A 14,634-nucleotide genomic window follows, 5' to 3' on the forward strand; every position below is an offset into this window, starting at 1 on the left:
CTTGTCAAAATCTGCCCTCAAACACATTTATGTACCTTTCACCCCAGAAAGCTGCTACCACATGTGTGAAAGGATAGTTTGGTTTGGGTAGCCCAAATCAAGCTTTTATTAAATACAGTATTGACCTGGACAGACCAGTTTCAAATGCATTCACTATAGGACAATAGTGTAAGGTACTTAAATGAGGACAACAGCTGTCTAAGGCTGTGAAAAAGAAAACACAGAAGCAGTTTAGCCAAAAATTAATTCACTTTCCACACTCCTCAACAACTGGAACTAATGGAGTCCATCCAAAGCCGGGCCAGTTTTTTCCTGGAAGCAGACTATGGAGGAGATTTATACACCCCAGGGAATACAGGCATGTCTGCTCTAGTCACGCTATAATACACCTTCTGGATCAAACCCAGGCTGAGGGGAGTTCAGACATTTTGCCTTTCCTCTAACCCCACGCATGCAGCTTTTCTATGCAGATGTCTGCACGTCCAAAATCACAGGAACAGAACACAGGAAAACCAATATTAAAGAAACCCTGTGATACCTGTTTTCTACACCGCTATGACAGGAAAAAAATGGTTCTTTCCCATGACTTTTTATTTATTTCTCATAAGACTCCTAGCTCCAAAGTTTTATTTCTTTACCCCTTGAGATTAAGAGGACTTCAGTAATGCACTAATTAAGCTAATTTTGATTAAGTAACATTTTTAATACATTCAGGGTATTTTTATATTTACTCTCATCAAAGAAGTTAAGCTTGTTAAACAATTTTTAGATCTTAGACATGCTTTCTTACATAAATTGTTTTAAGGAGGAAACAGTTTGGCCTTCTAGGCCAGACCCACAGCAGCTTCCAACTATATGCCACTCATCATAACCACCAGGAGCTAAGCACGCAGAAGTTTTGCAGTCTCTAGGTCTCAAAGCACAGTTTATAAAGTTCTGTTAGTCTCTAAATATGTTAAGTATTACAGACCTATCTATAACCTAGAAATTGCAAGTACAACATTATTTAATTTCTAAATGGCATTAAATTTAATTTCTAAATGGCATTTGCTTGCCCTTTATTAATTTTCATCATTAGCTTCGGAAAATGACTTTTTTTCCAATTGTTCACTAAGTCTTGTTTAGGCAAGGTCAAAGTTCATTGCACAGAAGGGAATTTAGCAATCCTACACAACCCACTGTACCAAAAATAACATTTTCAAAGAAATCAACAAAAATGAAAGTGTAGCGCGAATTTCTGTTTGTCAAATATAAAAAGCAATTGTAATCCTTTAGTATAACAACTCTGATATGCTACAGTTGCAATAATTTTCTTACTGATAATTAAAACCATCAATTATCTGGACAGAGAAATTGTGGGGTTTTGGAGTTCTGAGTTTTCAAGTTGAGTAACTGTAGTCGTAAACTGCCTAAACCTGTTTGGGACATTACAAGGGTATGTGTGCTCGTATGTGCAGTCCACATTCCCATGCTAATCCTAGCAGAGGTGGTGAATATGTATGCATTCCCCTTTTAGCAATGTGTGTAATGCAGCAGTGCATTTACTGCCATTACCTGAAGTGTCTGGCTGAACCGCTTCAACGGAGTGGCTCGCACAGGAGGAATGAGACTCGCCAGTGATGTGACTCTGGAAAGCGGCTTCACCCGTTTGTTACTGGGCTCCTGTAGCAGGGGAGGAGAACAAGGGAAAGAAGAAAAAATGGGGGGAGTGTGAGCATAATCAGTTAATCACTCACAGTTTTGCTGTTTTTTCCCAAGAAAGCATTTGTAAAAAGCAAGTTTGTAAACCTGGTATAGCATTAGGGTAGTAAATAAACTAGCAATTTTTAAGCCTGACAATGACATTACTCTTGGCTGGTACATACAGATCCTGGAAACAGCTGAAAAATATAATGATGAAGTTGGCATAGCTGGGAGCAGGGGAAAGGAAGAAGGTAAAGAATGACTAAAGCGTTTTATTATATTAACTCAAAAGAGAAATTTTCATCAGTGCTTTGCAGCAAATGTGTATTATGATAATATGACATTGAAAGGAATAGTTTCAAATAAAACCAATTCAATTTCTTTGCCTCTGGCACTGTCAGCACATGACTCTATTCTGTCAAATGCATTTTATTCCAGAAAATATAATTTAGACAGAAATCCCTAGCTGTAATTGTCCTCTGAGTGCATGTTCCTGTGGAAATACTTCCACATACAGGCAAACACATTAATAACATGTTTACATATATTTAATTTTTGCATGAAAAAGTACAGAAAATAAAAAAATATTCTACCATAATGCATTCAATTAAATGTTTTTCTTTTCATATATACCTTTAACAGCACTTACAGTGATACATAACCACTTCAATATAATATAGCAATTGTCCGGCAGATTTTAAAAACACAAAAGTTAACAGAAATCGTAACACAAGGAAAAAAGTGATTATAAATACATAAAAATAGAACAGTTACCCTTGGCTTCCTAACCTCCATCTGACATATAATGGATCTTGAACAGCACATGCAAAAGGCAACTTTTGACAGAAAAAGAGCCAAACCTTCCAAGTGACGTTAAAAAAGCCCTCCAACATCATCTTTCTTTTTCAGCCATGCTTATGAAGTTTGTGTAGGTTTGCTATGCCTCCAATTTCATAGACATAGCTTTAAGAAAATGAAGCATGCCTATTATCCTGTTGTTCAGAAATCCAAATCCTGCTGGAAATAACTCAGATTTGTCCTGATACAAGAAAATAATAAATCTCAGCAGCAACAACCATCATCGGTATTACTGGCAAGAAAAATTCTCTTCCATTAGCACAGCAACAGAGGAAAGGTGAGAAGCAGCTACATATTTAATTTACTTCTCAGCAGGCAGACCTGGAAATCCATAAATGCCAGCTGAGATGAGGGACAAAGTGTTTAACCCTCTAGCAAAAATAATGTATTCCATCACACATGAAACCTCGCATTAAAGAATTTCAGCAGCCTAGATCAAGCTATATCCTTATCTTCCCCATTGCACTGCTGTTCACATTGCTTCATTTTCAGCAACCATGTCTTTGAGACAGGTTTTTGAAGGAGTTTTTTTGACGTCACTGCAGCACCAGCAGCACGCTTATCTACAGCATCAGCATCCCCACCCCCCTCAACTCACGCCCCAAGAAAGAAAAATCTTGAGATTCCAGTGTAATTCTTCTCTAACTGGTGGCTCAGCCATGGGCTCTGTTTTATTATTATTCAGAATGCCAGTTCTGGTGCACAAATATCTCATGGCAGAGCCTGCTTGTTAGGAATCGTGCTGCACTGCAGTGAAAGGACATCAAGTCCCTGACATATGCCAGCAGCACAGCTTTTGCTAACACCTCTACCTTAGTAGCATGAATATCACACCCCAAAAACAAAATCTGGAAATAAAGACTGTATGGACTTTTCAGAAAACAGGGAGAGGAGGATGAGGATTAAAAGATTTCTCCTTCTTTACTGTTGTATCCTATTATCTTACAACTTTGCTACTATCTTTATATTGTTTGGTTGAAAGGCAAAACTCATTCAAGAAAAGCACAAATTTGATCTATCATACTGTCACATAGCCATATCTTGCTTTCTGAAAGTTAAATGTTCCCCACAGTCTACAAGACTATTTCCACACACACTGTGATCTAGTCACAATTTGGCAATCTTTCAGCCTTAACCTATAACAAAACTAAGTTCAGAAGGCCTTGGATAATTTTCTGAGGAGTCTGCTGTCATCAAATAAAAATCACAAAGGAAGTAAATCCATATTTCAATACATCCCTGCAGCATTTCAGGTGAATGTGTTGCAAAAAAACTTGAATGAAACTTTGAGCAGCGCTTAAAAATAAGAAAGTAACAGCAAGTCAGTCCATCCTTGTCTGCATACATCCAAATACTGTGTGTGTGACTGCAGGTGCAGTTTGTTAGTAGCCTAAGCCTGTAGACTAAGCACTCAGAACAGGACCTAATTTGCTCTGCAGTGTGGGGCACATAAACCTCAGGCAGCTGTGAAGGTTGATGCACAACACTGGAGAAAAATCAGCCTGGGTAAAAAGAACGGAAATAAGCTTCTTTCTCTTGGAGTGTGAGAAGAAGTGGAATAAAGAAACTCCTTTTCCCCTTCTTCATGCCAGACAGCCTGAAGGCCCTTTGAAACCTGCACTGTTTCCTAGCCCAGGATACCTACAGCTCCAGGGGGGAACACAGTAGAGCCGCCACCAGCCCTTTAAAACTTCCCCATCCATTTCAAGGAGGAAAGTGCTAAGACAGTATAATTTTTACTCATGTTCCTGCTGCAAACTTGACTGAAAATAAATATATTTGTTACGGACAGGGAACTGCAAATAGAAATTCAGCCACCATAAGAAAACAATAAGCTCTTCTAGAGGTTCTTGTTGCAAGCCACCAGAGGTCAGCACTTCTCTAAGCAGTGAAAGGAAAGGGAGATGATGGATTATGGCGGTACGCCTGCCAAGGTCCCACCCCTTCTGTACCAACACCCCACTTTTGAATTGCTCATGCAATGAATGCACCATATTCTGATCTCGCACCGAAAAAAATCCGATCAGAATTCAAAACAGCTAAACATACAGTTCAAATTAGGAATTAAAATTTATTAAGAGAGATCAGCATTATTACAGGATTTTCTCCAATACAATTATTTCAGGTTACTTCAAAATTCTGAGCTTGACACCTCTACCAATGAGTTCTGAAAGTAAATCTTGTTAATCATGACTTTTTAATTATGGGTAAAGCTTTCAGTATACTTCTAACACGATTTTCATCCTGCTTTAGAAGCTGCCTGGTAGGGTTAAGATAACCTAACTGGGAGTGAAAACTTAGTGTTCCAGGTGTCATCTCCATCAGATAAGTCTAAAACCGAGAGCAAACTGCACTGAGTCACTGCCTCCAGTGTGGAATAATAAAGTTTGTAGAGGTAAGGCTTTGACTGTGCAATGAAAACTCTGCACTACCTGAGCAATTCTAAACCTGTGAGATAGTAATAATGAAACTGTTGGACATTCACAGTGTTTCTGTGGCATGGTCTACATCCATTCTGCCTCTACCTCCCCTTTCATCAGTACCCTTATTCTCAAGCTGTGTCACCTCTCCAAACCAGCATCAAAGAGAAGCTGAACAGACCACTGAGACCAATTATCAGGACAGGGAAAATTCCAGTCAAGTACATGAAAAACAAAGTTTTAAACAGATGCTGTTTGTCTTACCACGGGCTCTGTTCTGCACAACCAAGAGATCAAATGGAAAGAGGAGTGTGTGTGAACTGTTCTGCTTTACCCAGAGATACTGACCAGGAGCTGCACTTGCACAATAAGATCAGGGAGCTGCATTTCAGATGCTGCTTCCCAAGCCTCTTCAATTTTACCTATTTATTTTTACAATAATAGAGTACTTGTGGTTAGGAATTCCTGGCACCTGTGTTCATTATTTTACTAATTTGTCTCTGTAAAACTTCTGATATTCTAGTTAACCAGGGGTCTTGCAATCATGAAATCTTTCAGAGTATGAATCTAAGCGCACAGGAATGCAGAACTGTGATTCCAGTGTCTGGCCAGAGTGAAAAGGCTCCAGTAAGGGCATACTATCTAGGAGGAATGAACATCAGACTCTGGTCTGTACCCCTCTGTGCCCAGAAGACTCAGAGTTACCCAAGGTCATCACTCCTCCTCTCCTGGTTCAGCAAACTTTGAAGCAGATGGGATTGAGAGATAGGATTTAATGGCTGGATCCACTTGCAAAAACCGTCACCTGTCCAAACTGGGAACTGGGCCAAGTTATGACACAAGAAATTCAGGAGTTACAACGCTTTGCCTCACAGTTCAGAGTTGTTATTACTGGTATTAAAACATTTCAGAGTTTGGGAATTACTAAGTGTTAGACGGCATTTTCAGACTCAGGAAGGCTTGCCAAAACAATATGGGAAGTAAGTTAGAAAACAAAAGATCCAGACTACAGTTTGGCAGAGTTTCCAAAATGTGGAGCTGGTGTAAGTGGACAAGTAATGTTAATCTGACAGGGCTTTAAATTTGATATAAGGCTAAATAAAGCTGAGGGAAACACGAGTGCAGGAACTTCAAAGGCTGAACAGCCAAGTGAAATCAAATTAATACCTGACTAGGCTAGAACAAAGAGCAGATGGCTTTTGGAGGGAGCTGTGTATTTGAACTCAAGATGACTTTGGTAACGTTTGACTTGAGAGAGCAAAAAAATAAAGCTGGAAATACTGTGTGTATATATACACAGCCTCAAAAAGAACTCTTGAAACTGTGAACAAATTGATAAAAGAAGCAAATCTGTGTCTAAGCTCTGACAGTTCTGGAAACCACACAGTGGACATCTCAAACAACTACTGTGTCCTTACGAGAGAGTGTATTTTTATCATACACATTTTTAAAAATTCATAGGAAGAAAGATCAGAGTAATCACAAAGCATGATCACTGATTATCACCAAATTAAGACTGAGAATTCAGGTAAAATGTTTTAAAGATGTCATGCCTCACCATTCTTCTGATTTGGAATAAAGGACACAGTGCTCTAGATCTCTTCTTCACTGCAATTTATTCTATGGATCCTATATGTATGTACAATTGTATTTCTAGTATCTTCTACATATTAAATTCTGACCTAATGATTTAGACGTCTGAGTAAGAAAGGAAACCTCTAGCTTTTCAAATGTAACTCAACACAAAAAAAAAAAAAGCCTTCTGCTGTTGGTCAGCTGGGAAATGCATACAGCAAGAAGCTTCACTATAGTGCTACTATAGCAATACTCTTCTGAGTAAATTCTGCCAACTCCTTCTTCACTAAAATGTAAGTATTTTCACCTTGCATAACTGAATGAATTGTCGCTTTTTAAAACTGATATGGTAATTTCAAAAAACCAACATATTATCAAAAAGAGAACTTTTGTATCACTAGTTTTTGCTCTAATGCACATGGATTACCATTTAAAAGCCTGACTCTTAACATCCTACACCTGCTCTAGGGCAAGCTATGCATTCAGCAGCCACAGAAGATAGTAGATCCTCTAAAGAAGTAGGCACTTATATGAGCTGCAATGTACTGACAGCTAAGTTAATGTTATTTTTATTTCTTCATCAGTGAAGCCGGCACCTTATAATTGGATATATCTAATAACACACTACACAGATATGAAAGCTTCTAGTAGGCTATTTAGGGGAAGAAGCTAATACTTCTGCTTTTTATCCACAAAATAAAATATCCCTCTTACTAGTTTATGTAAATAGATTTTTTTCAAAGTTCAAAGCAGAGTGTCAGAGTGAGTTAAATCAATTTAATCATATCAATTAGTTTTCTATACATTGTCATTCCACAAGACCCCCCACTGCTTAATTAGCACACTTTGATGACTAAATAACTCTAGCAAAAGATTTGGTTTCATTTTCTAACAAACAGAAGGAAAGCAAACAAAGAACTAGGCCAAGTTCCCTTTATATTGCCCTAAGAACAGCAGAACCAATGACCTGGATAACACATTGAAGAGCACCGAATAGGAGTCTAAGAACCATATGAAAGGTCTTCATTTGCTTCAGTACCTCACTTCAAAACTCTTTCACTCTATGCTCCAGACCGCCTTAGCCACTCATTTCCTCCCAGTGAACAGTAAAAGCAAACGTATGTTCACTGCTGGTATGATTGTTTTTCCACCTGAGTCTCCCATCTCTTATCAGCAAATTCAACAACAGTCTCCATGTCGGAAAACTGGTGCTGAATTTGACAAACAAGGGAAAATATTTCCCTGAGGGGTCATTACACTTGTGTCTTCAGCCCACGTGCAGCACTACTGTGACCACTTTGTGTTGATTTTTCTGCTTGTGTTTAAAAACAGACTCAACGAAATGAATTTACCGAGATTTTTAAGGCAACCCAGAAGATAAGTGCTAGGTGGAAACATACAGGAGCTTATTAGAATCTACCCCACTTATCTTCAAAGGCAAATTTTCTCTCAATCCATGTACAAACCAGCCAAAATTGGCAATACTTTTAAGAACATCCTGACTTGCTGGAATTCAGCAAGGTCTGAGATCATTATGTACAGCAGTAATTCTGGATTTGGGGTTGCTAACTTTGACATTTTATGAAGAATACGCTGGTTATTTTTTCCCCCTATTTGATCTACTTTCTGTTTGCGAACCAAGGCAAACAGATAACCAAAGCATTCATTCTGTGCTATGGGAGCATTCATTAGTGTAAAATGTTTCCACTTAAATTAGTCCCCAAAGAGTTAACAGTGTAATAAATGGAAGACACTATAAATTGAAGCAGTACAGTAACCTTTGTTTCAAACCTAATTCACAAGCGGTGCCAGCAAACTGAAACAGAACCACTCTGTTTCAGACTTGATGGAACTGGCTACATTTTCATCCTCCTATACTTTAAAGGTTATTAGTTTTTAGTCTACTTTATAAGGGTAAGTCAACATTTGTCATGGCAGGAAGCCCAATATTATTATTTTTATTAGTCTGCTACCAGTTAAATTGGCCTAAGATTAAACAGTTCTAATAAATGCCCCCAAAACTTGGAGATCAATAGAAAAAGAAATCAACCCAAACACATTCAAGCTCTGTTCCACAGGATGTTATCAGTATTTAACCTTCAGTAGGATTAAAAAAACCCCAACAAAACAAACAAAAAAGGTCAAATATAGGAAAAACAACCTATGTTACAAAAGAGTCTCTTAATACAGCAAGCACTTAACCTAAAAATAAATTAACCCCGGCATCTCAGGCCTTTTGCATCTTGAGAGAGAAGCAATTCTAAAACTAAACCAACATTTCCAATTGCTGTTGGCACCAGTAGAGACTACTTGAAACAGCACAGGATTTGCCTTTGCTTAATAGCATCATAGAAATATTCTGATTGGGAAATTCTAGAACATTCACTCTTTTAGAGCTGAGGCTGATGGTCAAGACAAACAAAGCAGGTGACCCTAAAGCAGCTCTAATTTTAGTGCTGCACAAAGGTAAATGTAATTGGCTATGCAAATCCACCAGTAAACTGCCGGCATCACAAGAAGAATTTATTACGCGATTTAAGTAAATTAATGCATAAAGACAACTTGATCACCCAATAAACTGTGTGTATCAGTGGTACAACTTTTAGGTCCATAAGGTTCTATTCGTCACCTGAGCTCTCTGATGGGGGCAGGAGGAGGTTTGCTATTGCTCCTCTGCAAGTCTCCAAAGAGCCAGCAAGCAAATAAAGCAAAACACAGAGACATTTTGTTTTAATCACAGTGTTACAAAGATGACCTGAAACAATAGTTGTGGTACAATGAAAAGCCATATGGAGAAGTGGTGAAGTATTCTCAGTCAAAAAAAAAAATCAGCTCAAGTTTGCAACATGCTATCCCATCATGTGTTCATCAGAGATTGGCTTCTTCCCACAAACAGGCTGCCATCACTAGTAGCCACTCTCAAGACCTCAGATTTCATTTGCTGCATGTAAGACAGAACCACCAAAGTGTCAGCAGCATAAGGATAAGTTGCATCCAGCTATCCTGACTGATCATTCATGTCTGCAATATCCAGAAATCAATATATCTACCAGGAGTTAGGAAATGAAGGCAAATTAACAGAAAAACCTCACACTGAGGTGAATTAGCACAAGCAACAGAAACTCTGAAAAACCCAGACAGCTAATGCAGAATTGATTAAATTCTGCATTTCCTCTCATTAGAAGCTGCTTGTGCAGGCTACCTAAGAAAGACCTGTTCCATTCTAGAACATACTGGATATGAAGCTGGCCTGCCAATTAATAAGCAGACATCATATGGTGAGTTACTGAATGGAAAAACAAAGGCAAGCTGTTTGTTTCAAATTGTCATTAAGCAGAACAGATCAGCAATTCCATATGGGTGTTTGACATGTTTCCACATTTAACTCACTTCAGTTACACTGCAGATGAACCTACCTGAAATATACCAAAACTGCAATTTGCTAGTATTTCATTGAGAATTAAATACATACATTTATGAAGATCAAAAGAAAATTCATGACTTGCAGTTTATCTCACAGTCTTCTGGTCCCGCTCCCTCTGGCTCCATGCCTGGTTCTCATGTTAATGACGTGCCATGGCCTAGAGATCTGCGGCTTGCCCTTCAGGTTAGCCCTTCCTCCACTCCCCATGCTGAATTGAACACAGTCCCGAGTTGAGGCAGCCTACGCCTCCCGCACATCAACACAGCAAGGATATCAGGAGACAACAAAAGACAGATTGCAAACAGCTCTGATTCCTAGATCTAAGATTTCTGAAGTGCAAGAGATGTAAGCAGACATACAATCTACCAGAGGTGCAAAGGGATTCTGTGCCACTGCTGTAGTCTTTAGAGCTTCAACCTAGGGTCTGTACTAGATCCTGCACAGCAGAACGGAATATCCTTACTCCAGGGGATTCATGTCTTCACGTTCAGACCTTTAAACCTCAATCTGTGATTATGCGTGCTCGCTCTTATCTGCTGCCCACCCCACTGGCTGTGCTTCACTTTGTTTCCTTTAGAGGGGGTGAGAAGGGAGTTGCTTTCATTAGCGGAAAAAAAAGGTATTTATCATTGGGAAAGATGTGGGGCTTTTTATCTCTTAAAGCAAGCAAATTTCAAATTTTACTATCTCTATTTTTGGATTATGTAAAAGCTGGAAAGAGCCTAACACCTGTGTACCTTTTACACCCAAACTGCAGCACAGTATTTGATGTGGGGTATGTATTTAGAAAGCTAACTGTACTCTGACTGGAGGTACGCTACCGTTTACTCAGCATCCAGACTTCTACTGTTCACATACATTTTGGACATTTCATCTGTCATTGTTTTGCGAGTGTGCTACTTCTATGGAGTTTATGCCAAGGAACTGGTGTGGCTTAAACAAAGAACTGTAAATAGAAAACCTTTGTTCTCTTCTCTTTTTCTACCACTAACTTGTTCCTCAAAAATATCCCTAACTTTCCACAGTTGCTCTGCTGGCTCCAAGTGAAGCCTAATACAGAAGAATTAATCTACTGCCAATAAGCTTTGGCTTCTTAACTGGAGACCTCCAGCTGAAAATTTAGGGAAAATTCACCAGTACAGTATTTCTCAAGATTTTTGCTGAATTTCATCCCATGTAAGTACTATTGATCTCCAGACTATATTTTGTATTTGTGAAGATCAAACACTAAAATATTATTGTTTAATAAAGTCACAGGAATTTATAATCATGAGTTCTGATTTAAACCCAAAACACAACATTTATATTGCAGATAATCTGTTCTATTCCCCACAGACATTTAATGCACAAGTTAGCTTATTAAATAAATCAACCCACTTTAACAACTGAAATAAAACTCAGGTTTTCAAAGCCAAGAAATTCATAACCCCTCCAGAGCAAGCTGGCTTTCTGGTGCAGTAACACTAAATCGTGGTAGAAGGCGCCCAGTAGCTTTTATTTAGCTTTGTAAACACCAAAGGGTGGAAGAACAGCTTAACATGAGAGTTTGAAAAGAAATGCGGATTTCTCACCCCCATACATACAGATCACAAAGAAACAGGCGCCTTTCCCAAAGAGTACTTTTTATTTCTGCTTCCTTAACCAAATGTTTGCAGTGGCAGGTGGTCTTCTCATACCCTCCTAATGCAAACAGACTGTTTAGAACTTTCTTTTTCAGAATGCCGCAAGTACCTCCTGCTCACAGAAAACAGTCTGAAAGCATAGGGCGCATTTTATTAGTTGCAGGAAACACAAACTGGAAGATTATAAATCCAGAACAACTGTTTGCACATTGTAATTTTGATGGATCACATGTGTTATTAGATACTTCCTCATGCTCTAAGCTTTCACTGAGACTTCTTTGAAACTTGACTATAACCAAGCTGCCCTTCCTAACTGTCAAGAGTGCAACACCCCAGCTCTTCAGATTTGACAATTCCATTCATTCACAAAAATCGTTCATACAGTAAAGGCTAAAACCATACTTCAATACCACAGTTAGCAGAATGAGCATCCCAAGAGAACCATACACAGACACAGTCAGAGTGTTACTTTTCAAAAACACACAGCTGAAAAAATTTCCCCTTTCATTAACTGCAATAATTATATCCCTTTTTGTAAAAGGGAACAGAAAAACAAGAGTGCAGCATCTTATTTGCTCTTAGCTAAAGCATCATGATTAAATAGAATCACTTAGATCATCTAACTTATACTTCAGATGCTGGAAGTAATTAATCTTTGATGCAGTTGTATTAACTGCACCCAATTCAGTAAGTTGTCTTCAAGTTACTCAGCAAACAAGACCAATGAAGCAACTATATATTTAAGTGATAAAAACTTCCAGAGGGAAATTCTATCCTTCCTCCAGCACAGCCTGGCAGAATCCTTCAGGTCACTGTTGTCTTTCCCAGCCAGCACACGAAACAACATTAACCTGAAGTATCGAATATTCAAGTCTTTCACAAACATTTGGTCCTGAAACATTCCACACCATGTGTGAGAATTTTTGCGAGTCAGTATGTTGAGTTTGGGTTAATGAATATGAGTTTTAATGCCACCAAAAAAGACTTCCTGCTTTTTAAGAAACAGAAGAGTCAACCTGCTGATACAGGGTAGAGTTTTCAGATAACTGTATTACCGCATTAATTTCTTGGTTTATTTCTAATGAGGAAGACCAGTAACACTTTAAAACAGTTTTACAGATTCCCTCTTGGTTCCTGCGTCAGTTTAACAGTTTGTAAGCAATAGTTAGCCCTGGATTAAAATACATATAAATACCTCAAACTAAAGATCTAAACCAGGTGTTTCTCAATTAGCTACTTAAAAGATTAATCTGCATTCTTAAAGTGACAGAAGACAAAAATCTCCATTCTTTGTTCCTTGCCTTTATCTCAGTATGTAGACAAGGCAGCAAAGGATGCCTGAGACCAGGTATCTACACACAGAAGCCTATTCTCAAAGCACGTTACTTTTCCCCAAAGTAATGCAGATCACAGCATAAAGACAAATAAAGCTGGCACCGCGTCAGCAGTAGATTAAAGTACCTCCGTCTCTTTAGCTGGGCTGGTCACCGGCTGCACTTCCAGGGCACAGTTTGCCCTTTTAACGGAGAGGTAAAAGGGATAGTCCTTGGCCACCATCGTGGCTGCCGGAGGCGCGGTTTCGGGGGTCACCGCTGCTTCTGTCCGAGCACAGCACCGAGGACGAAGCCGAGCCGCCCCTCACGGCACCCGTCACCGCCGAGCTGTGCGCGCCCCGCACCGCGACACACGGCGGCACCTCCGGAGGGCGGGCGGGCCGGGGCGGGGCCACGGCGCAGGCGGGAGGAGCGCCTGGGGTGCCCGCAGGATGCTGCGGCCGGGCCCGTCATGGGTCGTTCCCCCGCTGCGGCCGGGCCCCGTCACGGAGCCGCCGGAAACCCGAGTCCTCTCGGGGGGGACTGCAGCTCGGTCACGGCTGGGCTGCTCGGCCTCCGGCAGAGAGCAGGGCAGCCTGGCAACCAACATCCCCAAGTGGCACAGCAGTCATGGCCCGAGCACAGACTGGCACCGGCACCTCCATTCCACGTGCTCATGGGAGAAGGAATGCTCCATCACGTTATGCTGCCACAACATACAGCATTGCTTACTGCCTTTTCCGTTTTTCTTCCCCCATATTGTTGTTTTTTTCCTGTCTGGCAAACTGGAGTTTTGTTTCTTGTGTTTTTAAAGTTCCATTTTTGTTGCTATTGTTTAGCCAAGGAGCTCCCCTGCCCGCACCCCTCATTGCAACAAGCTGAGAAAGTGGAAAATACCTTTGCCTAACCTAGCTCAAAGGCCATTTCAGTGTCTGTGCAGCCAGGCAAATTCTCTTTGATGTCTACCTTTGGACAAAGGTAGTGAAAATTTCCTGAAAAGAGAGGAAGCATTAGGGGCCCGTCTGGAATACAGGACTGATCTGACAAAAACCATGTATGGGAGACGAGGAAAAGGAAACTGAGAAGGAAGCTGGACACAGGGAGGAGGGAAGGATATTTTCAGCTAAAGGGAAACAACCAAGAATAGCTTCACAGATCTTGAAAGAATTAACTGGTTTTAAAGGGATTGATGGATGTTGCTTTACAAGCATTTAGGTTCATAAAGGTTGTTAATCAGATAATGATGTCTTTAGAATAACCTTAGTCTTAGGCAGGCAGTCTGCATTTAGACACCTTCCTTGGGCTTCACCAGTATCCCAAACATACAAAGTCTCTCACACTTAATCCTCCTAGGCCTTCTCCAGAGGAACCACAGTATAGCTAGACATACTATCTGCTATCCTGCTGCCTGTTATGTAGACTTCCCTATTCTGTACTAGTCTGCCCATAAAACAAAAAAACCACTAGTTTCCCAGCACTGCAGTTCTGGAGAATTGCTAGAACAAAGTTGAAGATCCTTCTAGATGTTCAATTATTCTAGACGAAAACATGCCCTTTTAACATACTGAATGTTAACATGTAGTATCGCTTGTCCATCAGAGGTGGATGAGGAGAATACTTAAGCAGACAGGAAATTTCAGAGAAGAGACAGAAATCAGAGCAGGCTTGATAAAGTATCTACGAACCACGGGTGACAGAGGAAGCAAGCAGGGAATGATATTTCACTGCATTCAACTAGA

General features: G+C 39.9%; 1 protein-coding gene across 5 annotated transcripts in view; it reads right to left on the minus strand.

The window, feature by feature from the left end:
* ARHGEF3 (Rho guanine nucleotide exchange factor 3) overlaps positions 1 to 14,634 on the minus strand; it is a 121,124-nt gene that overhangs the window by 17,947 nt on the left and 88,543 nt on the right. For 3 of the 5 annotated variants that reach the window (XM_061362488.1, XM_061362489.1, XM_061362491.1), the window contains one exon: positions 1,555 to 1,662. In XM_061362488.1, coding sequence (XP_061218472.1) covers positions 1,555 to 1,662 — 108 coding nt within the window. Of the gene's footprint in view, positions 1 to 1,554; positions 1,663 to 2,543; positions 2,908 to 13,043; positions 13,287 to 14,634 lie in introns of those variants that run through there. The other 2 variants (XM_061362490.1, XM_061362492.1) reach the window with 2 other exon arrangements.

Source organism: Neopsephotus bourkii, unplaced genomic scaffold (assembly GCF_033783945.1).
Source record: "Neopsephotus bourkii isolate Nb327-2 ecotype Australia unplaced genomic scaffold, CSIRO-AGI_Nbou_v1 NB_1120, whole genome shotgun sequence".
NCBI lineage: Eukaryota > Metazoa > Chordata > Aves > Psittaciformes > Psittacidae > Neopsephotus > Neopsephotus bourkii.